General features: G+C 48.6%; 1 protein-coding gene across 3 annotated transcripts in view; it reads right to left on the bottom strand.

Moving 5' to 3' along the window:
- Tox2 (TOX high mobility group box family member 2) overlaps nt 1-25,800 on the bottom strand; it is a 122,139-nt gene that overhangs the window by 4,623 nt on the left and 91,716 nt on the right. For all 3 annotated transcript variants that reach the window (XM_051143731.1, XM_051143730.1, XM_051143732.1), the window contains exons 4-5: nt 5,308-5,547; nt 2,266-2,493 (exon numbers count right to left, since the gene is read on the bottom strand). In XM_051143731.1, the coding sequence (XP_050999688.1) occupies nt 2,266-2,493; nt 5,308-5,547 (468 nt within the window). The remainder of the gene's footprint in view (nt 1-2,265; nt 2,494-5,307; nt 5,548-25,800) is intronic.

Raw genomic sequence — 25,800 nt, 5'->3', positions numbered from 1 at the left:
GCCAGGCCCAGGATATCTGTCCCTGTCTCTCAGTCTTTCTATCTCTGCCTCTGTCTGTCTCTCTCTGCTTGCAGATAAGGCTGCATCTCTCAGTTGCTTTTCCAGTACCTGACTGCTGCTGTGCTCCCTGCCGTGATGATGACGGACTAAGCCTCTGAAGCTGTAAGCAAAGCCTCAGTTAAATACTTTCTTTTATAGGAGTTGCCTTGGCCATGGTGTCTCTTCGTAGCAACAGAGCAGTGACTAAGACAGCTGATTAGCCTGTGCGATCATGAGGCACGCAAGACTTAGCCATCCACCTTCTTGAGGAAGAGCTGCCTCGTGTGCTGCAGTTGATTGCAGGGGCATAGACAGCTCTCCTCAAGGGCAGCAGATGAACCACCCTGCGAAGCCCAGCACAACCCACAGCATGAGAAAAATGACAAAGGACTCTGAGTGGAAGCTGGTAGCGCTGCCTTCTGGCCTAGCTCTTCCCAACTGCAGCATCACACAGCAAACAGAGCATCCAAGGCCAGCACAGCAAAGGACCCAGCAGAAAGCTCGCCCTAGGAGCAAGACCCTGGCCTGCCACATGAGTGAGACCAGCAGTGTGGGAGGACTATTCTCCCTTGCAGCAGCTCTCAACCAATGGCTAACAGGGTCCTTGTAGCTCAGATGGGTTATTTGGGACAAGGGCTCCTATCACCCACAGTGGGAACTCTCCAGACAGTGACCTCTGCCTTCCCCTGTCTCATGGTCTCCACTTCTTTACTGCAGGTTTCAGACTAGCTGCACTGGACTATGCCACAAGATCTCTACATTGCCGAGTAGGATGAAGGGCGCACCTCACCCGCATCCACGATCCACGTCTCTGTCCCCTAGCTCGCTACTGCTCTGTGCTTTCCATGCCTATAGACAGCAACTCTACTCCCCACCGCGAGGGTCAGAATCCCAAAGTGTCCCGACCACACCTTTCACTTTTAAATCTGCCTGTTCCCAGCTTCTCATCCCTCTTGCCAGGCGAGGACCCTGGTTACTCTACCTTCTGGCATGTAGCTAACCTGACGCCCCTCAGTGCAGACACTTCCGTGGCTCCCTTTTGTTCCATGGCAAGTAGCTCACTCCTGTCCTCACCTGCAAAAGCCTGCTTGGCCCCTACCCCCCTCTCTAGCTCTGTCACACTATGTGAGCCTTCACCATCAGCGTTTGGTTCCCCCAGAAATCCTAATAGCATGTTCTTGCCAGACCCTTTCTGGTCTTTGTCGGCACAGCGGCCCCAGCCTAAGGCTCCCTTCTTATGAGGCTCACCCTTCAGAGTCACTTTGAGGACCTAAAGGAACCTATCCCAGGGCTACGTCTTTTCCTGTTTTTTGTCCCCCATACAGCCCATGGCCCATGACACCACTGTAGTTTTACTCTTATTCATCTACTTATTTGGTTCTTAGTTTTTTTGTTTGTTTGTCTGTTTGTGTTTTTGAGACAGGGTTTCTCTGTGTAGTCTTGGCTGTCCTGGACTCACTTTGTAGACCAGGCTGGCCTCGAACTCACAGCAATCCGCCTGCCTCTGCCTCCCGAGTGCTGGGATAAGTTCCTACTTTTATGCCAACATCCCGATTGACTTCCCCGGTTCTACAGGCCCGAAAAAAAAAAAAAATCCTGATGCCAGTCTTACAATGGGGGGGGGGGGGAGGGGGGCGGCGGGGGCGCGGGGCTTAATGAGTCATGTGGCCTCTTGTTGCATCACTCTGTCAACAGAGGAAATGCATGGTGACTGCCTGGAACACTGCAAGGATGTACTGAGGTGACGGAGGGAGGGATCTCCATGGTCCTTAGCCTAGGCATGCTCCAAGAATGGTAGCCAGCAGATGAGGAAACAAGGGTTCAAAGAGGTTAGTCAGTCAGTCTGAGGTGAGCAGCTGGTAACACATTTCCAACTGCATGAGCCAGCTCGGCTCCCTTCCCCCTGGAGGCCTTCAGAGAGACCATGGGGCCAGCCGGAGCAGAAGGGCCAGAGTTGAGGGGACTGTTAGATACCATGGAGGTGCTCCCTGCTTTGTGCATGGGGGGAGCAGGGGCCCAGTAAAGGCAGAAATACACAGTACACAGTAGTACTAGAGGTCATCAGGGCCAAAGGAACCCTGCTTCCCAGCTTACAGATGGGCAAGCAAAGCAGAAAGCTCTCTGCAGAAGTCTCTTGTCCCAGAAGCCAAGCCTGGCACGACACTGTTGGAGGGGTTTCCAGGGCCTAAAGTCAGGGACAGTTCAGAAGGGGACCAAGGCTCTCACCTGTTTCTGCTCTTCTCCCAGGCTGTCCCACATGGAGGCCACTATTTTGGACACATCGCCAAAGGTGGCGCTGGGGTTCTGCCCCTTGATGGCGGCTTGGGTGTCTCTGAAGAAGAGAGCGTAGGCCGACACGGGCTTCTGTGGCTCGTTGGGGTCCTTCTTTTTCTTTTTCTTTGGGTTCTTGGCCTTTCTGCCTGGGTCCGCTGAGGGTCTTTTCTCTCCCGAGATCTGCCACAGGAGAGGAGCCAGTAAACCCACAGAAGTCAAGGGCCTCCTGGCCAGAGTGGTCCTGGCTAACCATGGGCCAAGCTAACCTTCCTCAGCAGTTTACCTCAGATCAGTCCTGTTCTCTCCCAGGCAGCGACAGGGCTGGCCCAACCAGGGGGTGCAGACTCAGGCAGCTTTGGCCTACATTGTTACACACTTGGAAGAGGGGATATCAACAGACACATATACACAGATAGACATACATGACCATATGAACACAGACAACAGGCAGACAGGTGCATACATGTATACACGTGGGTGGAAGTAGACACCAGCACACAGATATAGAGGTAATAGGCAAACAAACCGAACAACTCAGAGATACACAGAGAGACACAGACCTCAGGGCCAGAGGGACCCAGAGGTATACACAGACAGAAGGACAGACAGATGCTCATGTGCACGGGTGGCAACCTGAGGTGTAGGTTTAACTGCTTAAGGAGAACCAGCATCTGTGTCCATTGAGAGGGTCTTGACAGTTTCTGGAGACTGCTGAGCTAAGAACACTAACTTGCCAGCAAGGCTGGCCAGTGCCTGGGACAGCAATCAAATCAGTACCTGGGACTTTCTACCTTTCCCTGTGGACATTTCTATCACTCCAAAACTTAAACAAAGCCTTTTCTGTTTTTCTAGATGCCCCCCACCCCCCTTAACATCTATCTTTGCAGACTTTCAAAGTCTCCTGATCAACAATGGGTAAGAAAGCCAGGCATGGTGATGCACACCAGTAAGTACTGTACTTAGGAGGACTGAGAGATGAAGGCTAGAGTGGGCAACATAAAGAGACCCTGTCTCACAGAATAAAAATAAGAAACCCAGGGTCCATTCTCCCAGACAATAAAGTGCACCCGTTAGACCCTTTGTCGCTGCAAGAATAACAAGGCCCAGCTGCTGAGGGCCTGTTTGCGGGGTCTCCTCCATGCTTTCTCTTCCCATCACGATCATAAACAATATCCAATGCCTCTGATTATAAAGGGTAGACCACCTTCACTGCACTTCAGCTGTGACTCTAGACAGTGGCCTTTCCCCTGGCACCCTCTGATGCTGGGCACGGGTGAAGGTAACATGGCTGCCACCCTGTCAGAGGACCCGCCTGAACAGACTCAGGGACCATGGTCTCTCCCTGGTCTCAGACACACTTGTCTTAGGGTTTCCAGGATGGGCAGGGGTTGGGAATGCTTTTTTGAAGACCCCAGTCATTCTCTGTGGGGACTCTCAGGGGACCTTGGACCCACAGACTGGATCCCACAGTGACGCCTGTGTTTCTGTGTACCGATAAGACAAAGGCAGTCTGGTCAACTGATGGGAAGTCCTGGCCTAGTGAAGAGACTCAGACCTCATGTGTGAGAGGCAGGGAATCTGGCAGGGCCTGTGGCAATGCTGGCTCTGTTCCAAGTGTCCCTGGGGGACACTCCAGGCTTTCATCTAGCTAGCCCTTGGTGGGGCCTTGGCAAGGTGAGGACCGAAAATAGATCTCTCTGTCTCTGTCTCTCTCTCTGTGCTATGTGTATGTGTGTGTGTGTGTACACATGCATGTGTGGGTACATTGGTATGTGAAACAGCAGTTCATCTCAAGTATGGCTACTAAGATACTGTGTATCTTTTTTTTTTTTATGACACAAGGTCTCCTATTGGCCTAAAGTCCCAGTCAGCTGAACGGGCTGACCAGCAGGTCCCAGAAATCCTACTGTCTCTACCTCCCTAGTGTTAGGCCTCAGGCATCATCGCAAATACTTTACCATCCCCTGTTCTGAAAGCAGATGGCTCTTGGATGTGACAAGGCAGTGGTTAAGGGTGCATACGCCAGGCTGCATTGCAACCACCTGGGTATACATTGTGTCTGTGCATCACTGATATGTTAATTAACCACTCCATGCCTCAGTTTCCCCATCTGCCAAATGGAGATAGTGAATACTGCCTGCCATGTAGGACTGTTGTGGAGACTAGAGGAATGGGGATTTGTTGAGGGCTTATGAAAGTGTCTGGTCTGTGGGTTCTATAGAAGTTATAGAAGTGTCTGTTTTGTTTTGTTTGTGAGACAGATTTTACATGGCCCAAGTTCGCCCTTCTATACAGTGAGGGGTAACCCTGGACTTAAAGAGGAGATTGAACTCCGGATCCCCTTGCTTTTAGTTCCTGAGGGCTGAGGTTGCAGGCATGCCACCACCAGGTCTAGTTTATACAGTGTGGGGCTGTGTGCTAGGAAGACACTACCGATTCAGTTCTATCTCCAGACCTTTAGTGTTGCCTCACTAAAAAAATAAAAATAAAACAGAAACCAGCCCCGGAGAGGGAGGGGCAGGTTGGCAATAGAGCGCTTGCCTAGCGGGTGCAGGGGTTTAGGTTAAGTCCTCAGGAATGTGTAGAGACAATGGAGAGGCAGAGCAGGGGAGAGGAGAAGAGGGAGCGAGGAAGAGGAGGAAAGGGATATGGGCAAGGAAGAAGGCATTATCCCCACCTGGCCTGTGATGGGGGCCAAGTTATCCTGAGAACTGATGCTGGACCAGGATGAGGAAAAGCACAGGAAGCCCTGGTTAGTTCAGGCCCTCCTGTCATGGACACAGTGGCTGGGCCCTGGGCCTCTTCAGGGCCACCCATGTGCCTAGAGGGTCTCCAGTAGACTCAGCAGCCTGATGTCCCAAGGGCCCAGGCATTGTCCCTCTGACTAAAGGTCCACGTGGTTTTCAGCAAAAGACTAAATGATGGTCATGACCCTGCAGAGTCCCTACTCCACCGGAAAGGCACCTTGAAGCCACACCCTTCCCCCTCACGCACCTTGAAATGGGCATCTGACTCCTCTTCCTGTGTGGAACTTGATGGAGAGGGGGTTGCCGACTTGCTCCCTGGGGGTGATGGGGAACTGTGGGTGATGCCACTTCGGATGCCCATCTGAGAGATGAGCTGGGACTGGCTGAGGGCACTCATGTGGCTGGCCAGCATTGCTGGGCGGCCCAGCAGGGGCCCTGGCCGGCCGGAGTCATAGGCAGCTACCTCCGAATGGACCATCTCCTGGATCTGAGAGAGGACAGAGTGATTGTGTTAGAAGGCGCCACCTTGCCAAATGCCACACTTGCCTCTCAGGCTCAGGGCAGGGACGTGTGGGTGAGAGGTGGCAAATGGCCATTTCCACACTGGGCTGTGCTTCCCACCAGGATCCCCATAGGAGAATTTCAAGCTGGAGTTCCATTCTCCCCTGAGCTCTGCATGATGTGGAGCACCTGCGAAGCTCCTAGAGACCCTTGGAAGTTTGCTGCTCTGTTGGCACCTGCCCTGGGTGGGCAGATGGTCAGCATGCCGCCCATACAGGAGCTCGGTCCAGCTGTGAATGGATCGTCCCATGATATAAGCTCCATGCCCAACACAGCTCTGCCTTGTTAGCTGGGCGACAATGAGCATCAAAGAACACAGAGGCTGGGAGTCCACTTCTGAATCCTGGTCCAGTCCCTCAGCAGGTGGGGGACACACTGGCTGAGTGTGATCTCACTGGGTCTCAGTTTGGTCATCTGTAAGATGTGTTGCCAAACTACCTTCCAGGATTAAGTAAGGACCACATGTACCCAGCACAAAGTAAGCTTTAGATCATGTAAGCCTGTTCAATGCGTTGAATGAATAAACAAACCTCTTGGTGGTTTAGCATTTTCCCCCTTATAGGTCAGTCATTTTTCTTGTTAACTTTATTCCTCTTTTTCTCCTAGTGGTTCTTTTTTGAAATACAGGAAAACTAATTATTTTTACACACGTGGGATTCTCACACTGAACCCATAGTTAGAACAGTTGTGTACAAACACTCTGTAAACGCATGTTTCACTGAGCTGCTTATGTGGACAGTCCTAGAATTATTTTTATTCCCTCTGTGTTTGTTTATTTCCTCTGTCTGATTTCTTTCTTTTTTCTTTTTTCTTTCTTTCTTTCTTTCTTTCTTTTTTTTTTTTTTTTTTTTTTTTTTTTGGTTTTTCGAGATAAGGTCTCTCTGTGTTGCCTTGGCTGGCCTCAAACTCACATTGATTGATCCACCTGCCTCTGCCTCCCAAGTGCTGGGATTAAAGGCATGCGCCACCATACCCGGCCTCTGTCTGATTTCTAATGTTAAATACCTGCACATTTTCAACATTTTCGTCATTAAGCAGGTGAACAGACTTTATTTTACAGGGCTTTAAAACTTCTCTTTAAAAGCGTCAGCTCGGGCTGGAGAGATGGCTCAGTGGGTAAGAGCACCGCCTGGTCTTCCAAAGGTACCGAGTTCAATCCCCAGCGACCACATGGTGGCTCACAGCCATCTATAATGTCCTCTTCTGGTCTGATGGTGTACATGCAGGCAGAACACTGTATACATAATAAATTAATCTTTAAAAGAGTCAGATCTCACTAGGCATAGTGGCACTCACTTGTAATCCCAGAATAGCCTGAACTACAAAGTGAAATTCTGTCACACAAACAAAACAGACAAGATTTCAAATTTATCCCTTCTCCTTCTCTGTTTTCTAACTATTTAATATCTAATTTCATCTTTCTATCTCCTCCTTCTCCCTTACTTTTGAATTATATTTCAAAATTCATTTATCTCCCTTTGTTTTATTGTTTTTTTAAAATTTTTATTTATTTTATTTATTGTGTATAATATGCAGAAGAGGGCATCAGATCTCATTATAGATGGCTATGAGCCACCATATGATTGCTGGGAATTGAACTCAGAACCTCTGGAAGAGCAGGTGGTGCTCTTAACCACTGAGCCATGATGGATGAGCGGTCCAAGGTACTGCATTCAGGAGTACATTTTTTAAAAGTTCCTAGAATCAAATAAAACAATAGTACCATACAGGTATATGGTTGTTCACCCTTTGTTTTATTGTTAACAATGTCTAGGGGGTGAGGAAGTGACTCGTTGGGGAAGGAACACGTTGTGTGGGCACTAGGAGCTCTGTTTGGACCCCTAGCATGCATGTAAAAAGGGGGCATCTTTATCTGCAACCCCAGTATCAGGGCTGGGAGGTTGGAGGTGGGGGAAGGTTTTCAGGGAAGGAGAAAGCAGAGACAGCTGGATCCTGGGGTCTCAGCTGGAATTGCAAGGTCCAGGTTCAGTGAGAGACTCCATCTTATTAGAAATGAGAGCAGGCATGGGGAGACGCCTCAGTGCTTAAGCTTAAGGGTGGAGAGCCCATGTACATGCCAGGTGGAAGTGATGGCCTGCTGGAATTCCAGGCTTGAAGGCAGAGATGGACTCTTCAGAGCAAGCCAGCTAGCAAGACTAGCCGCATCACTGAGCCCTGGGTTTGATTGAGAGACCTCTCCTCAGTCAATAGAGTGGAAGAACGTTTGGGCTGTAGAGCTGAGACAAGCAGCTGAGGTTGCCTTTTTAACCACGTTCTCCCAGCATCCCTCAGTTCCTACCTGTTACAGGGCATGGCTGGCATACCCGCCCTCTACCCTGACCTTTTCAGCCCAGGAGAAGGGGGTTTCCCCTCCTTTAGAGGCTCTTCACCATATAATACAGACATGTTGGCTCTACACTCTCTCTTTCTGCCTCCTTTCCTCTCTGTCTCTCTGGGTGTGCACTTTCTCTCTCCCCCTGTTTTTTTCTGTTTCCCCATGCATGGCGATTTCCCTGGCCCTGTTCCTTGGGACAGAGAGCTCCCAATAAACTTGCATTTAAATACTTTAACTTGTCTTGAATTAGCTCATTTCACTAGCCGAAGAACGCTCATCAAGAAAAACAGAAGGTAATGCCTGCCATGGAATCCAGACTTCCACATGAACACCTGCACATACACACTCACACACAAGTACATACATACATGTAAATACACACAAACACACACACACACACACACACACAGACACACACACACACACACACACACACCAATAGAGGAGAACCCTGAGGCTGGCCTCTGGCCTCCACACACTTACTGTGCACGAGTTTCTTCACACACCTTTCCCCTACAATTAAAAATAATACTTTAGCTGGGCGGTGGGTGGCGCACGCCTTTAATTCCAGCACTCGGGAGGCAGAGGCAGGCGTATCTCTCTGAGTTCAAGGCCAGCCTGGTCTACAAAGTGAGTCTAGGACAGCCAAGGCTACACAGAGAAACCCTGTCTCAAAAAATAAAACAAAACAAAACAAAACAAAAACAAAAACAAAATTAATACTTTAGCTGGGTGGTGGTGGCAGAGGCAGCACACGCCTTTAATCCCAGCACTTGGAAGGCAGAGGCAGGCAGATCTCTGCGAGTTTGAGGCCAGCCTGGTCCACAGAGTGAGTTCCAGGACAGCCAGAGCTACACACAGAGAAACACTGTCTTGAAAAACCAAATAATGATGATGATGATGATTTAATGCTAAACATTTCCTCTGTAAGCTCAGCAAATGTTCTTAAGTGTGGAGCTTTCTCTCCAGGCCTCAAAAATATTGCATAAGGTTTTTGTTATTGATCTCTTTTATACATAGCTATTTCATTCTTTAATTTTTTTCCTTTGACAAAAAAGAGTTTTAAAGAAGACTCTAGCAACTTCTAAGCAGCCATTTTTCCTTATTTCTGCTTTGTCTTGAATTTCTAGTGTCTCTACAGTATGCCATTTGTACTGCTGAGTATTTGTTAAGGGTTTCTTAACAATTTAATCATATTTAGAACCCAAATATAATTATATCTTTACCTGTTCCAAAGTACTCCCAGGCAAATGCAGGCTGTGGCCATGATACGGTAGGTACTGTTGACTGATTAGCTTCGATTGCATTGTTTAAATGCTCTTTTTAATGTTGGCTCTCTACTCTCACATGAGCTTGTCTAGGCCAGAGCTTTTAAAACTTTTTTTTCCCCACTTGTGACCCCTTTATTATCCAAGAAACCTTTACATGGGCCTGGGTACACAGCAGAATAAGACAGGCACACACTGCTGAGAAACTGTGACTGAGGTTATTTGAGAACAAGTCTTTGGTTTAAGACGTGGCAAATGTACACACTAATGAAGTGGGTATGCTTATTTGTGCTGACATGAAGAATTAAATCTTAGCTGAACTCTGGTATGCAGGATGGAAGATGTCTTTAAGCTTTAACCTTTTTCAGAGTTGATAATTTTTATAGTCATCGACAGACGCTGAAACTCTGCTTTGCATAAATACATAGCACAGAATGGCAGAAGTATGTTTAGCGCCATTTCAGACACTGTTGGAAATCCTGTGCTAACCCTACGACAATTCACTGAACAACTTCTTATGAAGCACACAGCAACTCAAATGGCAATTTAAAAAAAAAATCAAACATTCTTTAAAAAAAAAAAAAAAAAAAAGAATCCGAAGATTTAATACCCAAATCCTAAGGAAGATCATGGGAAAATATGGAATCTTCGTTTTCCACAATGAAACTATGATTTTTTTTACATTCATGTATGTATGCATATATGTGTAATATGTCCCTCTGGAGGTCAAAGGTCAACCCTTGAAGGGACGGGCCTTTTATCTGCTAAGCCATCTTTCCAGCTCCCTAGGTTTACTGCTATTATTTTGAGATTTGTAAAACTTCATGCATATAGGTGTACTGCCTTCATGTATGTCTGTGCACCATGTGTGTTCAGTCCTGGGGCCTCAGCAGAAGCAGTTCTTCTGTTAAAAATTCAATTTAACAACTTCCCAGATCCTTACTGAACCGTGCGTGACCTCCTGTCCCATATCACTCACCTCATGTGTCACAGGTCATCTATGATACAGCCTTTTCAAATTACGCAGTTTATTGAATGCTTGCTTTATCTGGTATAGAACCATCTAGATCCAGGGGATGGGTCCAGACAGGAGCAACTTCACCAGGGGGAACATCTGAAAATGTCTATAAAGACATTTTCCGTCCTCACCACTAGGGGCGTGTTCTGGGCACCTGGGGGCGTGTTCTGGGCACCTGGTGAGTAGTAGCGAAGGACGCTGTTGAACCCTCCACAGTAAGTAGGGTGGCTGCCCTCCACCCTTGACCTCCAAACAAGGGCTTGTGTGTGTCGAGGCTAAGCAGCTCTGCTGTCTACGGAGGACGTTTCCGTGAAGGAAACCTCCGCTGTGCCCTGTGTGTGTTTCTCAAGACTGAGGGCTGGATTTCCGCTTTTACTCCCAGGCAGTTTGCAAGTGTTTTAGTGGAATGCATCCTTTTATTATTGTGGCCAAGGGACAGAAATCCTAGAGTTTTAATTTTGGAATATGCTAAAACTTTCCTTAGGACAGAACTATGTCTTGCAAAAATGTTCATGTAAAACTAAAATAATGTGGGTTTGGGGTTGAGAGTGTAGCTCAGGGGTAGAGTGCTTGCCCTGTGTGTGTGAGGCCCTGGGTTCCATTCCTAGCACCGAAAAGAAAAGTAATTGCAATAACTCCGTGCCTACTGACTGTGCTGTCTTGACATCAGCTGTGAGACCGAGAGAACCGAACTAAAGCCGCCATTCCCTCCTGTGTCTGCATCAGTTCTCCAGAGCAGTTGGTGTGAACGGGTTTTTGTCAGGTTAGCTGACATGAAGTCATTCGGTGCTTAGGTGTCTCAGGATGCTCTATCTTCTTGAAGGCTGCTCCTTATTCATAAAAGCATTTTTTTTCCTCCAATGAATGTTTCTGCCTTCCATCACTCTCTGTTGGCTGTTGTCATGGTTTCCTTACTGTTTTCTTCTCATCCTGCGTTTCAGACGTACACCATGCGAACAGCATATGGGCGAATGCTGTTCTGCAACCTCGTTCTCAATATATTGTGATCCGTATTAGTGCGCTAATCAGAAACCCGAAAAAATAGGCTCAGCAAGTGAACTTCTTTAAAGTGTGGCAGGTTTTATGATTAAGACTCTAAACATCTCCCCTTTCTACCACCAATATTACATGTCATTTCTTCTTTGGAGTTGTTTGTTTGTTTTCTTTCAGGTAGGGTCTTACTATACAGCCCAGGTGACTTTAAATTCTTTATCCTTCCTCCTAAACCTGGAACTACAGATGTGCTCCACCATGCCTAGCTTTTAAGTTTTATTTATTTATTTATTTGAGACAGGGTTTCTCTGTGTATGCCTTGGCTGTCCTAGACTTGCTTTGTAGACGAGGCTGGCCTTGAACTCACAGCAATCCTCTTGCCTGTGCCTTCCTGAGTGCTGAGATTACAGGTGTGTGCCACCATACCTTTAAATTTTAAACAAGAAATTGACCTGATTTCCTCCAGGGCAAACTGGCTGTGGCTTGTTCAGGCATGCTGTATTTTTCTTCCCAGCTACCTGCGGCAGAATTCTTCATCCTTGCACCTCTGCTGTTGATATTTGATAAATTTAAAGGCATCTAAATGTATTGCTGTTGTGTTTATGTTTTGCAAATCCCCTAAGCAGGAAACATTCCAAGCCTGATCGCTGGTGAGGTGGAACACCATCCATAAGGCAGTTAGGCCACTTGGATATGGGCTAGCAAGCATGGACAGTCGCCGAGCTCAGCTCTTAGGAAGGCTGGGACGTGGCACAAAGTCCTGGGCTCGATCCCAAGCACCTCATAAACTGGGGTTAGTGGTGCTTGTCTGTAAGCCCAGGATCTGGGAGGTTGGTGGCAGGAGGATCAGAAGTTCAAGGTCACCCTCAACTATATATGGAGTTCAAGGCCAGCCTCGGTTTGAAACTCTCAGAAACAAACCCAAACCTAAAACAAAACTCAACCCTTAACAAACGAGTTCACAATTTCCAGCATATCGCAGCTGCACACCTAACAATTCTCACTTGGCCCACACACAAGGACATGCACACTTTGACACAGATAAATGAATGCCCTTTCTTTTGTTCTTACTTTTTTTCTTTGTTTTGAGACAGGGTTTCTCTGTGTAGCTTTGGCTGTCCTAGACTCGTTTTGTAGACCAGGCTGGCCTTGAACTCACAGCGGTCCACCTGCCTCTGCTTCCTGAGTACTGGGATTAAAGGCGTGCGCCACCACGCCCGCCATGAATGTCCTTTTGATGTTCTGCTGGGCACTGTCCCCTGGGCCTCTGAGGCTATCTGATCTAATCTGCAGTCACCTCTGAATTTGACTAGGCTATGCTAATTCTACAGCTTTTTAAATTGTGGGGCGAGGGAAGCATTATTTCAACCAATTCTTTTCTTCAGTCATTAAAGATTGTAAAAATAAATACATTTTTTCTAGTAACAATTTTTAATTATTATGGTGTTTACGTAGGCTGTGTGTGGATGCATGTGCCACAGTGCACATGCGGAGATCAAAGGACAACGCTGAAAGTCACTTCTCTTCTTTGTGTGGGTCCTGAGGGGTCCAGCGCAGGTTGCCAGGCTTTCTCTACAGGCGCCTCTACCATCTGAGCCAACGCTCTTGCACTGACACAATCATTCATATACACACATATTAGTGTTGTGAGGTCACAATGCCACCATCACCACATCCACCTACAGAGTCGCCTTTACCTCTACACCTACTAAATAGTAACTTCCCGTTTCTGTCTTGTCCAAGTCCCTGAAAACCATAACTCTCCTTTCTTTGCATGTGGCACATGTGTGTGCAGGATGTACGTACACACGTGTGGGGGGATGCTCGTGCCTCAGGGCCTTGGACATCCTGCTCTATTCCTCACCCATTCCCTTGAGATGGTATTTCCCACTGAGCCTGGAGCTAGGCTGACTGACAGCAAGCCTCGGTGACTGGCTCGTCTCTGCTACTCCTAGCACACAGACACGCCCTGTTTGTGGCTGGGGATTTGAACTCAGGTCCTCAAGCCTGTGCAGCAAAAACTGACCCATGGAACCATTTCCTCAGCTCCTATGATTTTACTTTCTTTAACTAGATACCTCCTATCAATGGAATCATACCATATAAGTTTTCCTTGTGACTGCTTATTTCACTTAGCACGATGACCTCAAGATTTATACACACTGGAGCGTGAGTCAGAATTTTCCCCTTTTAATTATAATTTATTCAGATTAGATCCCAATTGTTATCCCCTCACTTGATTTTTTTCATTTTTAAAGGTTGAACAATATTCCATTGTATGAAAATACCACATTTTGCCACCCATTATTCTATTAATGGGCCTTTGAAAGATTTCTTTTAAAGATCCAAACTTTTAAAGATACCAACAGTGAGTGAGTGTCCAGTGGAAGATGACTGAGTCTTGTCCACAAAAACACAAATTTTTTTCTGGTAGAGATATAACTGACCCTATACTATAGAAAAGATACTTCTAATCATCATAGCCAATTGCTCTGTGATAGCACCCAGTTTTCTAGTTCTTAGTAAATTTATTTCAGCAACCCTGACCGCTTAAGTGTGTGTGTCTGTTTTTCAGATTCTCCTCCGAACTTAGTGTAATATCTTAATCCTACTGGCTTCCTCACTAACAATCAGCTATGCCCAGTTTTAATGTGTTCGCATGTTACACTTGTATGAGAGTCATCGTGTCACCTTTGGAACACTAAACAATACAGAGGATACAGAATTTCAAGTTCCAGAAAAAACTGGAACCATTTTAAAGGCTTAGCATCTGAGGAATGCAAACATGGCATATTCACAGAGTGGACCTCTTCCCCGAGTCAGAGCCGCACTCCCCGGCGTGGGTGAATGGAGAAGAAAAGGAAGGCGCCAGAGAGGGTTGGGAAAGCCACAGGCAGCCCCATCGTACCTCTAAACCCACGCGCAGCGTGTGGAGCATTGCTCTGACGTGCTTAGAGTGGGAGAGCCAAGGCAGCAGAGCGGAGGCAATTTCTGAGGAGCAGGGAGGTGAGAGGGAGCATTTATCCCATCAGAGGCAGGACTGGTGCACAAGGTTGACCACAGAGGCTTGTCAAAGCGGAACATCCAGCTCAGGGGACATGGGTTCTGAGGAGCCTGGGCTGCTGCAGAAGTGGCCGGCATCTCCATGGCTTAGCTGGCCATGTGACATATCATGAAAGAGTTCCCAGAAGGTGACGTCAAAGACTCGGCCCCTAATCTCCAGACAAGTGGCTGCGGACGCAACATTCAGCCACTTGTCTAGCACCTCCTTCCCGGAAACACCTCAGATTGTGCACACAGGAGGGGGAACCTTATTTCTCCCTAGACTTTGCCCTAGTTTTACCAAAACAGCACATGGCATCACCGTTTCTGCAGTTACCCAAGCCATAGATATGAGCGCCAGCCTTCTTCTCCCCATTCCCGAGTATCCCTGCCTGGGCCCTGAACACACCAAGCCCTGGTGGCACTTCTTCCACGGTGAGTTCTAAACCCCTCACATGTTTCTCCTTCCCACAACAGTCACCCATACAAGCCAGGTCCTTCTACCCTTTCCTCTCACTTTAGAGGTGCTCATCCCACTGGGCACGGGGGCGCCTTTAACCGCGACTCCTAGGAGGCAGAAGCAGGCTGATTTTGGAGTCTGAAGCCAGTCTGGTGCTCTAACGAGTCCCAGGCCAGCCGGGGCTGCATAGTGAGACCCTGGCTCGAAACAAAGAAGCAAACGATCTTCATTTGCTTCCTGCTCTGCTTACGTCAAGCTAAGTCGTCTAATAATCTGACAGTAAATAACGGCTTGGTGTACATGCATGTGCACGTGTGTATATGGCGTGTGTGTGCGTGTGTGTGTGTGTGTGTGTGTGTGTGTGTGTATCATGCACATGTGGGGTATCACAGAGACTAGAAGACAACTTCAGGCTAGGCTGGCCAAGATCCACCTGTCTCTACTTCCTCGGTGCTGGGATTGTAAGCATGTGTCAGTACCACACCCCTGCATGCACACACGCACACACACGCTCTGGGGACGGAAATCAAGTCCTCAAGCACGGCACCAACTCAGTCATTGTCTAGCCTCAATAATGACGCTTTTAAACTTTAAAGGTTCTTTGAGGTTTTTAAAGAAGCCCTGTGATCTACATCCACGGAGGCAGCGTTCTTAATGTTGCTGCTACTTCGTGGATTCCTTTGAGCAGAGCGTTTTCTGCGTCTTCAGATGGGTGGCATTTTCTACTACGATTCACTTGATTGTTGCTCTTAGTTTCCTCTGAGCCTCCCATTTAACTCACGCTGAATCATTAGGCTCTTTCATCTCTGCCTGTGTGTTGAGTTTTGGAGTTCAGAAGAAAACCCCAGCTGTTGGCCTTTGTTGGTTGGTCAGTGCTGTGTTGTTCAGTGATCTCACCGTATTTTAAGATGCAAGTGCTGCTTAGCTTATCTGAACACACACTCTTCTGATTCTGATTTTTCTGTCACGTGGGCAGTTTGTTAGGAAGAATTCCCCCTTATTCCAGCTTTCCCATTCTCAGAAGGCATCCTCTTGACACCTGGAGATTTCTACAGCTGGCCAGGGGTTTTTTTCACATTCCTAAAAGGACTCTGTGGAGCACTTGGGAAAACAAAACAAAACAAACAAACAAACAAAAAAAAAAAACCCCCCCAAAAAACCAGAAAGCAAATAGCACGTCTGGATGCCTTCTGGGAAGATGTAGAGTTTTACCACAGAGCTTGCTCCTGCCATGCTCACAGCTTCTTCCACAAATGCTGGCAGGTCTGTCAGGGCTTCTGTGTGGACTTGGATCCAGTGCTGAACACTAGACACGAGCGCCTTGAAGGCTTCACAGTCAGTCAGGGGCACAGGCCTTTCCACAGGGACAACATGGATACAAACCAATATCCTAGACTTTCTAGAGCACTGCACAGACTTTCCTAAATCCCCAAAGTCTGTCACTTGAGGCTATCTGATACCAGGGTCTCTGTGTTAGTCAGACCCGAGACCCTATCTCATGCTAAGGTCCTCATCTGTCATGTGCTTGGGGACACTGGCACCTGTCTCCTTATTTAGAGAAGTGTCACTTACCAGTGGGAACCATTCAGTGTTAGCATATGGGCAGCCCCAGCTAGCCTGCTTCTAGGTTGCTTAGCAACCTCTGACGTCATCACCTGCCACCGCCAGGTGTCTGCCAGCTGCTCACTGCCCACCCTTCTAAGTTTCTTTCTTTCCTTTTCGAGACAAGGCCTCTCTGTGTAGCCTTGGCTATCCTGGACTCGCTTTGTAGACCAGGCTGGCCTCGAATTCACAGCGATCCATCCACCTGCCTCTGCCTCCTGAGTGCTGGGATTAAAGGCGTGCGCCATCACGCCCGGCTCTGCCTAAGTTTCTTTCTCCCTCCCTGTGTCTGGGGCATCTCGTTCCCCTATCTTTCTCTCCCACTGTCTCTCTGTCTCTGTCTCTCTCTACCCTCATGGCCCACCCAGGCCCTAACTCCTTTCCCCTTTCCTTCCCAAATAAATCTTTTTATATCAAGTCTGTTGAATGGCATCTCTATATTTTAAAATATAACACCCAGCAATCCCCATGCCTGCCCTGTGGCAAACCTCACTGTGGCTTGACTGATGTAAAACTCCCTGGGGTCATGAGGGCTTCTCTCCTGACAGAAACTTTCCTCTGTGGTGGACCTTCCCGAACTCCACTCCTCTGCTGCCTCTCTCCCAGACCTTTATCAAGGTGAGGGCTTGGTGGGCACAACCTTGCTGAGGAGATGCCTAGAAACAGCATGAAGTGGCCTTCTGCTCTCACATGCAAACATATGGCCAGCTGGGAGCCACACCTGCACCCTCTTGGGCAGGCCCAGACAGAGGAGCAGGAGGGAGATGGCGGCCTCGAGAAAGTAATTAGACTTAATAGATTCTCAGGGTTGTAGAATGCGGGGAGGTTTTCACACATACCCAGCTGCGGTCTCCATGGAGTGTGTATGCTAGGTGCTGACAGCAACCCCACGAGGGACAGTGAGAAATCACACTTCCTCTCAGCTTCTGCCAATCCACAGAGCCGAATCCCGTCCTGCCTCCTCAGAGGTAGACCAAGGGACTGAGCTGCCCCTTTTCCACGTTAGCTACAAATGTTCCTTCCAGTTATGTTCGGTCACATAGCCCCTTCCTGGGTGCAAGTGAGCCCCAAAGTTCCTTAAGTTCTGAGTCTCGTCAGAACCCAAAGACGGGGCTAGAAGCCACCGGCCAGCATTTTATTTTATAATCTCTTGACAGCCTCAAATATCAAAAAGTATCAAAAGACATTAGCACCTTTGCCTGCTGCCTGGGATCCTCTGAACTTTGCGCACAGAAACCCCGCTACTCTGACAGAAGAACGTGGTGACCATGAGCCTACCCTTCATGGTGGGGTGGGGAGCTGTGTGGATCCAAAAGAGGCAATGTTCTACAGAGCAAATCATATGAGTATCCAGCCCAGAAGTTTCCCTCTTTCTCCCCCATGAACTTGCTCATGGTGTGAGTTTGAACTATTACTTAGCTAGGAGGAGGCTCTGGGAGGAGGGCAGAATTGATGAAAGGGAGACTTCTCACATGTAACAGTATGAAGGTCGGCCCAGGACTGGCACATCACAAATAGTCATCACGCTGGTTTTTTGTTTTTTTTTAAACCAGGAGCGGGCAAGTTCCTGTGAATGGTCGATATTAAATATTTTAGGCTTCGGGGCCAGATGCCGGTCTGTTATAACCGCCTAACTGAGCTGCTACAGCCTAAAGGCAGCTATAGGCAACAGGCAAACGAATGGCTGGGAATATGTATCAATAAAGCTTTGTTCACAAGAAGACCCCCTATATAGCTATCCGCCTCCTTATTAATTGGATGCCATTGATAAAGACAACAGTGGTGTCTATCCACACTTCACTTAGCAGTCCCCACTTGCCAGGCAGCAGCCTGCTCACCACACTGAATTCTCACCCACTCCCAGAACGGGAGTTTGCTTTATCTTGTACTTTTCAAATGTGGCAGTGGAGGCACAGGATGGACGGTCACTCTTCAAGGTCACTTAGTGCAGAAATTCAGTGCAGGGTCTGGGTGGCTCCCAGGCCTGCATCTCCAACTGTAACTCTCAGTCCATCCTCTTGCCCCCTCCGCCCCCACTCCCTCACATCAGAGCAACACTTGCTAGGAACTCTCCCCGGGCCAAATCTTGCCCCGGCCACTTCTGGGGTCTAGTTCTGAGTTCAAGTTCCAACCTCTCGCAGAAACGGAACCAGGGTGCCCTTGTAGGGGAAGCTTTGACATGTGGCCAGGGCCACTTCGGGACCTTGATACTCTGTTCCCCTGTTTCCAGGCATGCTGACTTCCAACAGCTCACTCCTACTCATCTCTAGGAATCGTCTCTGCTGATGGCTGCCGCATCCCATGGCTACATCCCCTCCCATGGGTGCTTGTATAAAGCCAAGTGGGGTTCAAAGGTCCTGTATGCTTGGTTAGTCTGTTTCCAGGAGGGCCTGACTGTCCACAGTCTCCTGCCAGCCAAGGTCTCCTGAGCTTAACCACATGTATGAGGACACTAGTGCTGTGTGAAGTGTCATACTCACGGGTAGCCAGCCTTTTTAGATGTTGATATGCTGGAGTGAGGCAGTCTTCTAGTCCGCCATCCCTTGGAATCGGTGCTACGGGATGTCACAATTAAAGTCACAAGTCACCCCACCTTTCCCATGTGTGTTCTGCTCTCTCAAATATTGGTAGGCTTAAGGAGCCAATTGTTTGAAAATTAAACCCCTTTAAAACGCATGCACATATGCACGTGCGCGCGCGCACATGTATGCGTGCACACACATATCCCTAGTACCAGAAGAAAAGCGAGCCAATAGCAAGCCCTCCCCAGTTGCCTGCCCCTTGCCGGCAAGCCTCGTTGGCAAGTATTTCTAATAAACTTTCATGCTTGGCGGGAGATCCTTTGCAGGCTGACAAATTCCTCCTGAAATGTAGATGTCTTGTTCAGGGTTATTACTTCAGCACACAGGTGCCCAGCTGCTATTGTAAAACCAGCAAGCGTTTAATTGAAACAAACGACTATAATAACAGTACATTATCCCTGCAGGCCAAGCACCATCATAGTTTTAATTATTGAGTTAAGAGTCTCACTAATTTATCCTTTAAAGCAACAGCCCATTCCCACTTAGACGGATCATCTTGTTATGAATATGAAGGCTCAGTAGGGAGGATGTGAGTCAAAAGCCATTTGTCCCCTTCAGGGCTGCTTTTGTCTTTGAAGAAAGGTTTGCAAACAGGCAGCTGAGCCTCTTGGCAGGCTCCACTGGGGACAGAAGGTTCTTGTTGAGGTTGGAATGGGGACCTGCCTGGTCCTTGACATCCTTCCTCTGGGATGCAGGCCCTTTTACAGAGTCGGCTCTCTAATTGATGGCAACGGAGAGGCAACGTCCTTCCTAAGATACAGTTCCCACCACAGTCTTAAATCCCAATGCCCGTACCTCCCCTGTCCCCTTCCTTACTGTGCCCCCCTACCACATTTCACCTCCTCATTACTGTTCCTTGAATATTCAAGCAGACTCTTGCTTCAGGACTGTGTAGAATTGAGTGCACTGGGAAAATCTCTTGACATTTTTGGTTGTTGTAACTGGACAATGGAATATAAAGCAACAGGAAAGCTTAGAATCCAGAACGGCCACCTCCGAAGTTGCTCATGCCAGTGTGGGCAGCCCTGTTAATGAGCCTCAGTGTGTAGACTCCTTCCCTGATGGAGGCAAGTGCCCAGCCTGCACACTCACTCATTCCTGGGGAACTTGGTCCAAGCCTCAACTTCCCCAGGAGGATTTCCCTGGCCCAGCAACATAGTGCTGCAACCTGTGCCCCCAAAGCACACTGGAGAGTGGGCTGAGATCCCTAGCCCCTTGGGCTGCTGTTGTCTTTTCTCCAAAGCACCTGTAACAGAGGGTGACTTATTTATTCGTTTTTTTTTTTTTTTTGTAGCCCCCATGTAAACTGCGCTTGGTAAAGACTTTTGGTTTGTTCCCTGACTACAGCCCAGCACCGAGCAGGGGTTGAGGGTCAGTGAGGCCCAAGAATGTTTTCTAGAGGTACATGCCTGAGGGCAGTCCTGGTTTTTTCTGTCTGCTTATATTCATCACACCCAGAGTGCTTGTCCCAGCCCTATTGTTACACTTAATTGTTATTTTTAGAATTTGGCAGCTCTTTGGCAATGGGCTGTTGCATATATGACAGTCACCGTGTCTATATGTCTCATTTGATCTGTACCAGGCACTGTGTGGAGCCATCAGAGAATTATAACTAGTGACAAGAGCAGGTGACAGCTGCCTCATAAAGTCAACTCCACATCCTGCTCAATACACACTGAGAGGTTGTAAGGGAGGGCGTCAAAGCCAGACTAGGGGATCAGCGGGGTCCTGCACTGAGTGGTGGACAGTGGGAGGGAGGAGCAAGGATGGGGTAAGGAAGAGATGGAGGTCCAGCTAGGACAGGACTGGTGGGCTCTAAGGCCCAAGGAACTGCAAGTGTCCTGTAGACCAGTTTGGCTGCTAAAAGCATGTGACAATTGTGAGGTGAGGAGCAATGAACTTCTGAGAGCCAGCAGGGAGAGAAGCAGAGAGGAGAAATATAGACGGGACACGAGTGGGTGGCACAAAGGACACCGGAAGTGTGTCCCAGAAGAGCAGAAAAGGGAGTTTCCAGAGGAAGGGAGAGGCTAGCCTGCCTGTCAGGCATGAGAAAGATGGTGCATACCAATGGGGTTGAGGAAGCGGAGGTTACCAGGGTCCCTAACCTGGGCTGCTTTACAGGCACGGGGAAGCAGAAGCCAAAGCCAATGGCAGTAAAGATGTGAGCACAGCCAGCACTGTCCGCGAGGGTGGTCTAGGGCTTCTGGAAGCTGACAAAGGCAGACTGACTTTCTGCTAAGGTACTGAAGGAAAGTGGGAAGGGGACACTGCGACCTTGGCTCTCTCAGACATCCGCATTCTCAGGCCGTCTTTTAATGACCCCAGACCCAGTGCTGCTGTGGCTTAGGCGTGGCAGGTGGGCAGGGGCACCTCACACAGGCATATGAGGTCCGCAGTTCCCTGTGTGAGGCAGAGCCAGGCTCAGAGCCTGAGTGAGTCTGAGACTTACATTAACTCTTCTCACTACAGCCGAGGGGCTGGTGTGGGTTGCCTGGCTTGACTGTGTCTCCTCTTCTGCAGTTACAATGTTGTCCCCAACGTATGTGTCTTTTCTTTACACTCCAGGAAGCTGGCATAGTTACCTGTCTTGCTTTGATTAATCTGTGTGACTTATCTTTCTGTGTCTTTGAAGAAATGTGAGGGAACTGTTGAACAGTTAGTGACTAACCATCACAGAACTTCTGTGATCACAGAAGAGGTACGAGTGTGTATGTGTGTGGGAATACGAGCATGTACATGTGTGAGTGTGTATATATGTGAGTGTGTGTGTGCGTATGTGAATGTGTGTATGTGTGTGAGTGTGTATGTAAGTGTATATGTGTGTTGATGGTCAGAGACATTTCAAGAGGCACCGGATCTGTGAGGACTCTCTTGTTCTCTGGGGTCACAGCAGGACTAAGGCTGGAGGAATCAAAGGAATAGATCACTAAGAAGCAGAACTTCTTCCTGTGGGCACAGGGAAGCCTGGGAGCTATGTGTGGCAAGATGTGTGCTCAGCTTAGTAAGTGAGAGGTAGGGACAAGAGGCTCTAGGGCAGACTTGATGGACAGGGATGAGCTGGGGAAGTGGAGGCAGCTGTTCTTGGCCATGGGTGGTGATAATGGGGGTGGGTAATAAAAAATGACCTGTCTACGCTAGACTTTTACATGTTTCTAAACTTGAGAGCTTGCATATATTTGATCCCAGGACTCAGGAAGCAGAGACAAGTGAGTCTCTGAGTTCAAGGCCAGCCTGGTCTACAGAGGAAGTTACAGGACAACCGAAGCTACACCGAGAAACCTTGTCTCAAAAAGCTGGAAAAAAATCCTTTTAATTTTAAAAAAAATTATTTTGCACAAATGGATGTTTTTTCTGCCTGTATGTCTGTGCACCATATGCATGGATTGCCCACAGAGGCCAGAAGAGGGTATAGACTAGGGCACTGGCTCGCCAAAGCCTGGAGGTACAGATGGTTGTGAGCCACCATGTGGGTGCTGGGGATTGAACTCAAGTCTTCTGGAAGAGCAGCCAGTGCTCTTCACTGCCAAGCCATTGTTCCAGCTTCCTCCTTAGTTTTAAAGGCTCTTCCCAAATGTTCTTGCCTCTGGGAAGGCCTGACTCTACCACCTAAACCTGGGCTCCCTGGACCCTCGCATGTACATTGCATGCCTTGCTGGGAACTTGTCACAACTGTCACTGTACCTTCATTTGCGTGTATGCCTGCATGCTCAGCTGTGATCAGGGACGACACAGCTGGATTCTATCTTTGACTTGCTTCTCCCTGGTAGTCCCTCAGTGCGCAGGCACCTCCTCACCACTGCCTGTGTGGTTCTCTCTGCCAGAGATGCCTTGCTTCTCCCATGTCCCTAGCTACTGACCCACATCAGTTAGCAATGACCCCTGACCTCATGCCTCTGGGCTCCCTGGATTAAAGGCAGAGATGGGACCAGATCTGAATTTAGGAAGGAAGGTTCTACTGGCTACCCTATGGGCATGAATGGGAGCAGGAGAGCCTGAGGCAGGAGGCCAGTTTAAAGGCAGCTGCACCAGCTGGTCCCTGAAAGAGATGTCTGAGCTAGCGGGGTAGGGGAGCAGGGAGGGAATGGAGGAGTGAGTCTTCAGGGCTTTGTGGTGGGTGCAGGGTGGGCTCTGCCCTACTCAGTGCTCCCTGGAAGAGGTGAGACCCCTCCATAAGAAGGAAGGAAGCCGAGGCCAGAGTTATCCACCCCCCTCCCCGTTCACACTAAACAGTCTACATTCTAAATTAGCACATGCGCTAATTAAAACCATCTTTCCAAAGAATTTATTACCGAGTATTCTGAGCTAATTATAAATTCTCCATGGCTGATCCTGAGCAGTCTGCTAATGCAGTGTTGAAATCTCTGTGGCTACCCTTGTTTAAATTATTCATCAGGCCCCGGCAACAGTTGTGAACTGTAATTTAAACAGTCAGCTCATGAATATTCAATCTACACAACAAACAGCGCTGTGTTTTACTGCCTTGCCGCTCAATATTTTGTATCCTCGCCTGTGTTTGCGTGTTTTTATGAACTCTCCAGGAAAGAGGAGCGCACTGCCTGGTTAAGCTGCATCTGAAGTGTTGGGAGTGGGGAAGGCAGGAGAGAGGGGAGTCCTAACCTCCTCTCTCAGAAAAGAGGTCCAGGGATGAGGCTCAGTGACTTCACCCCCAAAGAGGGTGGAAGGAGGCCCAGGCCCACAGAGGGTAAAGACTGAAGACACATAGTGGGTCCCAGGCACCGGCAGAATTCAGTGTTCTGGGAAGATTCCTGATGCCTAATTGGCCACAAATTAATTAGCAAAGGATATCTGGGGAGAGCTGGCCTGTGGGACATGGCCAGGAGGCAGATGAAGGGCATGTTCCCAGCCTCCATAGTCAATGGCCAGATGTTGCCAAGTCATGTGATGTTATTCAAGGCAACAGTCTACCTGCCCTGCTTCAAAACCCAACTTCCTGCTCTTCCATTGCTATGCGCCTTCTCCCATCACATGCTTTAGGGCCTCCCAAACTATGAACACCTTGGATGCCTTCCCAGGAAGCATCCTCATTTATCCACATGTCTTTCCTGGGGAAAGGCGAAGACTCGGGGGGGAGGAGGGGAGGGTTTGAAGTTGTCTCTGATGTGCTGGCATGGACTGGGGCCTGCGAGTCCCATGGACCCTCCTCGTCTCACTTCATTGACCTGCCTTTCCACTGGGGATACATGTTACACCTTGGGGACCAGTGAGGGACCCTCACTCGTCTCAGGACCCAGAAATGGGACAAAAAAAAAAAAACCACTTCAGTCATCATATTAATTAAAAAGGACATTAATCTACAAAGTCGTGGTGACAGGAAGGGAAGAGTGGCATCCTGGTACTATGAGCAGAGGTATAACTGAGACTCCTTGTTGCTGGGAAACCAGAGTGGAAGGGCAGATCTGGTGGGGGCCAGATGTTGCCAGGTCATGTGATGCCACTCAAGGCAACAGGCTACTTGAGTCCTTCAGAGCCTGAGTCCCCCACTCTTCCATCGCCACGTGCCTTCTCCCCTGCACAGGTCTTGGGGCCTCTCAAGCCCTGAACACCTTGGAGGCCTTCCCAGGTAGCATCTTCATTTATCCTCATGTCTTCTTCAAGGTTTCCCAAGCCCTCAGTTTCCTTCCCTGTGAAGTGGGGGATAATCTCCATAGTTGTGTAAGAATCGAACAGTGCACATGACATAGTGTGGCAAGCAGGAAGCAATCCCTAGACGCCTCAGCTTTCCTGGTCATCCCCACCAACCCTGGTGATGACTGCAAACACTGCCTGCCTTCTAGCCTGCTACCCATTCAGATTTGGTACAAACAGTCACAGCATATGCCTCAGCACTGGCCACTGTGGCAATGAATGAGAGATACCTGCCTCCTGCTTTCAGGCTAGCTGCATCCCCATGAGGCAAACCAAAGCCACACAAGACCCATCTACAAGTGCACTGTGTTTTAGGCAGTGCGAAACGCCATGGAAGGGATTAAGGCAGGGAAGATGAGCGAGGCCGTTTTGGAAAGGGTAGGCAGATAAGGCCTCGTGTAGAAAGGGACATTTGGGTTCCCTCTGAGACGTGAGAGAGGAGTGGGAACAGGCCCGCAGACAGTGAGGACGAGTGCTGCAAGCAAAGGGAACAGATGAGCCAAGAGCCTGCAGTCAGGCACACGCTGGCATAGGATGCAAGCCTTGGGGCAGGGGAACTGGCAGGCCTTACGCCATGGACACTCAGAGAGATGATTGGGGCCTGTAAGACACAGAAGTTATCAGCACACGGAGGGCATTCAGAACCACAACCCCAGATGAGCTCCTAATGAGCCCCAGTGTACACAAGAGAGGAAGAGGCCAAGGCCGGAGCCTGGGTCCTCCTGGGCATAGGGTGGACCCCACAGACCACGGCAAGAGAAGCAAAGCCAAACAGAAGAGCATGTTCTGGAAGCTAATGAAGTAAGTGTTTGGGCAAGGATAAGAATGTAATTAATTGTCTCAGAGGTTGACGAGTGGGCAAGTGGGAGGAAGGCCAAGAACTGACTGCAGAGCTTAGTAACACGGAACCATTAAAAACCCAGAATGAGGAGCTGGAGAGATGGCTCAGTGGTTAAGAGCATTGCCTACTCTTCCAAAGGTCCTGAGTTCAATTCCCAGCAACCTCATGGTGGCTCATAACCATCTGTAATGTGATATGATGCCCTCTTCTGGCCTGCAGATGTACATGCAGGCAGAACACTGTATGCATAAAAATAAATAAATAAATCTAAAAAAAAAAAAAAAAAAAAAAAACAACCCAGAATGAGGGCAGTTTCAGGAGTGACTTGCGTGAAAGCCGAGGGAGGTGGGGCGCAGAATCTGAGAAGAGGAAAGCCAGATGGCTATTGCAAG

Source organism: Acomys russatus, chromosome 4 (assembly GCF_903995435.1).
Source record: "Acomys russatus chromosome 4, mAcoRus1.1, whole genome shotgun sequence".
NCBI classification, from domain to species: Eukaryota; Metazoa; Chordata; class Mammalia; order Rodentia; family Muridae; genus Acomys; species Acomys russatus.
This window is presented reverse-complemented; position numbering and strand designations above follow the sequence as displayed.